Source organism: Austrofundulus limnaeus, unplaced genomic scaffold, assembly GCF_001266775.1.
Source record: "Austrofundulus limnaeus strain Quisiro unplaced genomic scaffold, Austrofundulus_limnaeus-1.0 Scaffold8, whole genome shotgun sequence".
NCBI lineage: Eukaryota > Metazoa > Chordata > Actinopteri > Cyprinodontiformes > Rivulidae > Austrofundulus > Austrofundulus limnaeus.
The window spans coordinates 4,779,849-4,788,086 of NW_013952410.1; the positions used below are offsets into that span (position 1 = coordinate 4,779,849).

General features: G+C 38.0%; 1 protein-coding gene across 1 annotated transcript in view; it reads left to right on the plus strand.

Annotated features, from left to right (window-relative positions):
• The window catches only part of cacna1ea (calcium channel, voltage-dependent, R type, alpha 1E subunit a), a gene marked incomplete in the record, with an annotated part of 75,420 nt that overhangs the window by 31,814 nt on the left and 35,368 nt on the right, over positions 1–8,238 (plus strand). The window contains 6 exon segments of the mRNA XM_014000833.1: positions 2,733–2,836; positions 4,017–4,175; positions 5,101–5,291; positions 6,511–6,614; positions 7,659–7,774; positions 7,934–7,987. Coding sequence (XP_013856287.1) covers positions 2,733–2,836; positions 4,017–4,175; positions 5,101–5,291; positions 6,511–6,614; positions 7,659–7,774; positions 7,934–7,987 — 728 coding nt within the window.

Consider the following 8,238-nt stretch of genomic DNA (forward strand, 5'->3'; position numbering starts at 1 on the left):
ACTGAACACATTTTGTTCTTCTAGATTTATTTTTAAAGCATTTTTATGGCTGCTAATTTCAGACCTTTTTTCAAAGTTAAATGAGTAAAACTAATGTGGTTTTCTGACAATTCTTAGAGAAGGAACCGATAAAGCTGACAGTTGTGCAGAATAAAAGGAGCGCTGTGCACATGTCCAAGCCAGGAGGTCAGCAGCAGGTAAACAAGTCAACTGGCCCGTGTCGTAGGCAGTATAGGCAAATGCTAAGGGATCCATCCATCTAGTAATTTCGGCCTATGTTACTGTTTTTCATCAGTGGACAAAAGACATTAGTGCTAAAGGCACGGATATAACAGACTCTGTTTTAACCAGTCGGAAACAACATTTAAGACTTCTGTTTAATATTCTTTTAGTCATTGGAAATATTGAACTTAATCCAGGTCCAGATAAAAATGTTTTTATGTCCACTTTTTTATATTTTATGTTGTCCTCCATTCATATATTCCGTTGTAGACTGAGTCATTTCTACCTTCTCCTCTCTGTCAACGCTCTCTGGTTTCATTCATCACCCAGAATGCTTTGTGTGTAAATAAAATGGCTCCGTCCGTGTTAAAATATACTTTAAAAAATTTACAAAACTAAGCAGCCTACAGTATTTTTACAGTCTTTATTTTACAGTTAAAATAAATATTTATCAAATAAAGACAACTAATCAGGGATCCCTAAGATTTACTTTTACTTGAATAATAAGTATGTGAGTGTGTTTGTTCTAGCAATTGTTATATTGTAAGGTCCATTTTTCCAAAATATACTATCGCTCTTTATGGGGCACAAAATCCAGGTTCCATAAGTTCCAATGCTGGTTTTGTTAACATTGACTATTACATTTACATTTTTCTCAAGTCTTGTCATAGGTATTAATATGAAATGATTCAACACATCCTATAGTGTTTCATCTGAAGATCAAGACTATTTTTTTTATATCTGCATTAATTATAGTGAGATGTTTTGTTTTTCCTACCTCCTCAATCTTCTCCCTTTTTGTTTTCTCCTAATTATAACAGATGAGGCTTTTTGTCAGTTAGTAATACAGACAAAACTAATTCTCAACACTCCATAAAATGTAATTGGATCTGTGGTGCTTTATTAATATCAAATGTGCAATCATTGTAGAGCAAATTACTGCAAATAAAGATGGTAGTTAAACATTGTAGCACACATAAATCATGCTTTATGATCATTTTACACTATTTATCCATTATCTGTCATTATAAGACTGCTTTTTAAAGTGAGGATGTTTTAGCACAAGTAAAAAAAACACAATTCCGTTATCTACAAACCATTTCATTTAGAAATAAACATAGTTTTTAATCATCTGAGGCAGGCTGATTTCATCAGATCACTGATAATCCAAACTTTGTGCGTACCTAACTGGTTCCCTCGTAGGAAAAAACACCCAAACGCAAGCTGAGCAGTGCATTGGTGAGACTGTTACACAAGAGGAACTACATGAACATTTCACAAACACACAACAGAAGAAGTCAGCTCCATGCAGCTGTCCTTCTCAGTGATAAATTGCTTTGTGAAGGAATGAAAACGGGAGACAAAAAAAACAGAGGAGATGACCTCAGGCATCACATACAATACCTTGGACCAGAGGTGTCAAGTAATGAAGTGCAAATACTTTGTTACTTTACTTAAGCAGAAATTTTGGGTATTTGTACTTTACTGGAGTAATTATTTTTTAGACAACATTTTACTTCTGCTCCTTAAAACCAGGACTTTTTCACTTTTACTTACTAACTTTTATATTACTATGGTTTTGTAGGTCGTTTCACAGTTGTGTCTGTATTTTTCGTAAAATCACTGGTTTCAGTGTAAAAGCGTTTGCATTTTTTCGGCACTATAAGCTAAAACTGCAAAGTTCTGAGAAATTATTTCTCGAAAGTGCTTGAGTTCAGGGTCCCCTCCCTCCAGCTTTGTCTCCCAGTCTGTAGGCATCCAACTCAAACAAATACTTGTGCCTCAAATGGAACAAACAGGAGAACAAAACCAAAGGTGAAAAATAATTGATGAAGAGGTTGAAAACGGGTGCAAGGAAAGTCTGGAGATGAGGAGCAGCACAAGAGATTTTAGAGAAATTGGAGGCAGGAGGTCAGACTAATGAGGGAATGAATGCAGGGGTCACCAGAGGTCCTGTTTTCCTCTCCCATCATTCTGAGAGCTGAAGGCCACAGAGGTGGGGCTACAGCGCAGAGGGAGGGGAGGGGACAAAACAACACAAAGTGAAAATCAAACTTTGCGAAGGACTCGGCAGATAAAAGATCCATGTCTGTCTGTGCGATGGGTTTGTCTTTGAGCTTGGCGTCTTGCCGGCTTAAGGGTATCCTGCCTACTACCCCTGATGAAGCTATTCTTTGTTCTCCTCCTAAATAGCAGTTGTCACAGCCGTCCTCCCACACACACACACACACACACACACACACACACACACACACACACACACACACTCACAATGAAGAAAACAGCTAAAAGGCTCCAAAAAAACGTATGTTATTTGGGTTTTTTTTGTGTGTGTGTTTTTTTCCTCTGGTCTTCCCACCATCACATTCAGTATCTAAGTTCTGCCGCCATCCTCCAACACTTACAGGCCATGTGTCGATTCAGCTCCAAATAGATTATAAAGTAGGAATTAGTGGCATTCATGTGAAAATCCTGCTTTCTGTTTGTCTTCTGCTTGTCTCCACATTTAGGATCCTGGCTGCAGCAGGAGCTCACATGAACATCTCAGTGGATCTGAGAACTCTGAGGGCGGTGAGGGTCCTACGACCACTGAAACTGGTCTCAGGCATCCCCAGTGAGTGTGTCATTTTTTTAATTTATGTGTATCATTGTGGTATAGTTTTTGTAAATGAATAAAAACACAAATAGTTGGTCCCCATAGACATATGGAGCCCGCCTAGTCACATTGGATTAAAAATAATACATGGCCATGAGATTGTTATTGCATGGTCACAAGATAGTTAATGTGTGGCAATGAGATAGTAAATGAATGGACACAAGAGAGTTAATGTTTGGTCATGAGATAGGTACCGGTAATGTGTGGCAATGAGATAGTGAATGAGTGGACACAAGATGGTTAATGCATGGTCACAGGATAGTTAATATGTGGTCACAAGATAGTTAATGCATAGCCACTAGATAGTTAATGTGTAGCCAAACGATAGTTAATGTATGGTCAAAAGATAGTGCATGGTCACAGGATAGTTAATGTGTGGTCAAAAGATAGTTAATGCATGATCACTGGATAGTTAATGTGTGGTCAAAAGATAGTTAATGCATGATCACTGGATAGTTAATGTGTGGTCANGTGGTCAAAAGATAGTTAATGCATGATCACTGGATAGTTAATGTGTGGTCAAAAGATAGTTAATGCATGATCACTGGATAGTTAATGTGTGGTCACAAGATAGTTAATGTATAGCCACAAGATAAATAATGTGCAGCCAAAAGATAGTTAATATGTGGTCAAAATATTGTTAATGCATGATCACAGGATAGTTAATGTGTGGTCACAATGTAGGTAATGCATTGTCACAAGGGAGTTAATGTGTAGCCACAAGATATTTAATGTTTGGTCAAAATATAGTTAATGTTTGGTCAAAATATAGTTAATGCATGGTCACAAGATAATTATTTTGTGGTCACAAGATAGTTAATGTATGGTCAAAAAAAGTTAATGTAGTGCCCCATTATCGATAATGTGTGGTAACAAGATAGATAATGTTTGGTCATGAGATAGTTATTGTGTGGTCACGAGATAGTTAATGCATAGCCACAAGATGGTTAATGTGTGGTCAAAAAGATTTCATGTGTGGCCATGAGATAGTTAATGCATGGTCACACGATAGTCAATGTATGGTAATGAGATATTAGTCAGATTACTGTCATTTCCATGCAGAGACTGTTGATAGTTACTTGGACAATCCTTGTCCTTGGACATGAATTCAGCAGGTCATTGTTTGCTTTACGTTCAGGTCTGCAGATTGTCCTGAAGTCTATAATGAAGGCCATGGTGCCTTTGCTGCAGATTGGTCTGCTGCTCTTTTTTGCCATCCTCATGTTTGCCATCATCGGCCTGGAGTTCTACAGTGGGAAACTGCACAAGACATGCACACCTGAGCCAGGAATACGAGGTATGGGCACGAATGACAGTAAATGATCTGATGTGTTTGGCTCAGATGCCTGTTCCGTATCAGAGCAAACAAGGCTCCAACATGAAAAACTAAAAAAAGTATTTTCATTTTATCACATAAATAGGCTGTAAGGTTATAATCAGAAAATCCATGCACATGCGCATCAGACTGCACCTGGAGATTTGATCAAACCAACCTGGCTTTGCTGCCCCGGTATAAATAAAAGGAACAATGCAGTCCACCACAATGACTCATTGTGCATTCATAGCTGTCATTAACCTCCGAGCTGCCCTCCCTCCCCTCTGTTTCACTTGAGCTGAAAGGACATTTAGAAAACACAAATCAACGTATTTTCCTGTCCAGGATGTTCTGGCGTCACAGCTCAGTGGACTCACAGTCAAATTTAAGCTTCATTTTCTGTGGTTTAAAAAACCCTATTGATAAAATTTATTATGTTTTAGTTTCTGTGGGAAAGTTATCAACTAGTTACACAGTTTAGATTTTATAAATAGAATAGAATAATAGCTTGAAGATTGAAAAATTGTCTAGTTGTATTTTAAATCCTGGTGTGTTTGTTCAGTCTAAAATGTAGCTGTACATGTTGAATCAAAAGATTCAGGACACCCCCTTATTTCAGAATCAATAAAATATCTGAATAACCCAGCAAGTAATGGGTGAGGGTTCTATCTTTCAGGCTATGTCCGGAACATGGCCACCATTTTGAAAGTCGCCATGTTGGATCAAAGTTAATTTTTTCCAATGAGAAGTGGGTCTCATTCCAAAAAATGGCCTAAAAAATAGGTGCCCTCATCCATCGCTTGCTGAGGTATTCAGATATTTCCTTTGCCCTTAATAAATAATTAAAAAATAAAAGGGTGTCCTGACGCTTTTGTCTCACCTTATTTTTTTGGACCTTTCTGTTCAGAAAACGAGACCGTGGACTCGCTCGAGTACGAGTTCCCGTGTGGCGTGCGTCAGTGCCCGGCAAAATACAAATGCAGTGAACGCTGGATTGGACCAAATGATGGTATCACCCAGTTCGACAACATCCTGTTTGCTGTTCTCACTGTCTTCCAGTGCATCACCATGGAGGGGTGGACCACAGTACTCTACAACGTAAGACCACACCTCTGTCTCTCTCAAGGCTGTCCTGGTTTGCTGTAAATGATTTTTGAGTTATGTTTTTTTATAACTGTTTTGACTTTTAAGTCTATAAAAGCACCAAAGTACCAAGATGATATTTCATCTAATTGTTCAAGTGGAGCTGGTGTTAAGCAGTATCTAACAAGGTATCACATTTCCAATAATTATTGGAGTCAACTGTGTCCATCTTTTAGCAAAAATATTCCATAAACCAGTGGATTATTGCAACTCTCAGATCTTAATCATTGAATGCACCTCTACAACTGATTAACTTTTTGAAATTATCCCAATTCAAGATAGTCAGCGCAGTTAATCATTGTTAGCCAACACAAAATGGGTATAATTCAGTCAAATGTACAGATATTGGGCTAATTTTGTTGTTTTTGTTGCAGAGATTCATCCTCAACACATTACATTCTTTACAGTATTCATTACTAAAATATTTATTTCTACCTCAAGTTCTAGTACTAAGCTCATGTGTTGATAGTAGGATATTTTTTTCAAAAATAAATTATTGAGGTTAAAGGAATAGTTTAAATTTTACTTGATTTGTTCCAAAATACAGTAAAAACACATCATGGAACAAAAAAACCAAGTTAACTCCTTGATTCAACAGTTTTCGTAACTACTTGTTGCAGCAATAATTTGAGTAATGACTGTATCTTGATTTTGTTCTGTAGAAAATTGAGCTTGTCGGTAACTAAAATAGACAAAAATCAGTGAATTTTCATAGACATTTTGGTGTTCTGAAAGCCAGAATACTGTCACTTTCTGCTCAGAAGCAGCAGACCAGGATGTCATGCTGCGCTCTGCTTCGTTAGTATCTGTGAGTCAGAGGGAACAGAGAATGTAGTATGTTCTGTAGACAGAAAAGCAATGGCACACACTAATTTGACACTTTCTGAAAGCTATAAGCATAGAGTTCCTTGTATTAAAACTTAAAACTTTTGAACCTTTAAAAGATACAACAAATAAAAATCAGAATTAGAATCAGGTTTATTGGCCAAGTATGTTGACAAAATATAAAAATGATAAACAAACTACCTTCTCACTTTCCTTCATGATGGATCAGTTGTGATGTGACGCATCTATGGAGCTAATTTTAGTCAAGAATCTATGCAAACAATCAGTCTGAACATGAAATAACTCCCTCTTGCACCAATGTTTTTTAACTTGGTTTTGGATGCTTCAGACCAACGATGCCTTGGGCCCCACCTGGAACTGGATCTATTTCATCCCTCTAATCATCATTGGCTCCTTCTTTGTCCTGAACCTGGTGCTGGGAGTCCTCTCTGGGTAGGTCTGAATTCCCTTTGAAGTTTAAACCAAAAATGTCAGAAAATATTTTAAAACTGTAGGTTATAGAGCAGGGGTGTAAAACTCATTTTTACTGATGGCCACAGGAGCATTATGGTGGCCCTCAACTTCAACTAAACACAAAACGTCACATTCCTCCTTGTCTTTTTGCTGTGTTTAAACACCGCTGACAATAACTGAGATTTACACTATATTTCCTTCATAGAAACAGTGTTTTAACACATTCTCATTTAAACACTAACAAGTACTACATGAACGATGGACTAAATGTGAAATAAACACAGAAACACTATTAAAAGTAAAAGTATTTTACTCACTGTTGAGTTGTGGTGAGTATCCGCCATCTTAAATTCTGAACTCTTCTGACACAGAATTCCCACTGGAGCGGTGTTCCAGTTTATGACTTGTAAGTGGGAAATTCCCACTTCCCAGAACAACTGGGCCACAGCAAAATCAACTGGTGAAAATTACGCAAATTGGAGATTTTTACACAGTGAATTTTGCTGGCTGCCAGCTACGTTTCAGTCATCCTTTCACAGATAAAATAATTGCGTTATGAGAGCGATAGTTTATGACCAATGTTGACTTTAAAGCAGCTTATTTTAAGACATTACTACATCTTTGATGCTCTTGTGGGCTAAATAAAATGCTGTGGTAGGCCACAAAAGACCCACAGACCTTGAGAGTTTAACATGTTAAAGAACATCATAAAAATGATTTTATTATTTTACCATCTTAACTTCTGTAACTCTTGCCATGTTTTCTCTGTTGCTGATTGGTTAACCAGACAGAATTAAAGAGATCAAAGGTTGTGGTAAACATTCTTTGTACATTGTGACTAAATATGTGGTTTGGGTGCATGTAACCCTAATCCCTTTGCACTTGGATGAGAAGTGAGAAGACACAACTTGTTCTCCACTGAATATCTCCAAGATAATTTATTACTTTCATTTGCTTTAAAGCTCTTGTACTTTCAACAAGTAAATGCAGTAACTTGTGATGCGTTTTTGGTCATTTTCGTAGGGAGTTTGCCAAAGAGAGGGAGAGGGTGGAAAACCGCAGGGCCTTCATGAAGCTGAGACGCCAGCAGCAGATTGAACGAGAGCTCAATGGCTATCGAGCCTGGATCGACCGAGCAGGTGGTTTTAGTCCCAGTCACTGATTTGCTTCTCCTGCATGTGACAAAAAAAAAAAAAGATAAATCCATTTTATGACAAATTCTGCCCACTGGTGATTTATCTCCTTCCATCTGAGCTAAGATGCATAGCTCATTTCTGAATATCTGATCTGTTTTCCAGAGGAAGTCATGCTTGCAGAGGAGAATAAGAATTCAGGTCCTTCAGCCCTCGATGGTGAGTCTTGGTGTATTTCTAGTTTTGTTTGCTCGTCTCATGTTAGTCCAGTGTTTCCCCTACCATTATTCAGGCGGGGCGGGGACGTTGCACCGATGCGACAGCTTTGCAAGCTACTTTTTCGTTCTTTAAAAGAAATGCGACAGGTGAAGCCACAGCATGCTTACTACCTTATCAATAATTACTGCCTTTTTTCCTTTCTCTGTGGGTGGGGTTCAGCTTCACGCAGCTGCAGGTGAACACATCCCAGG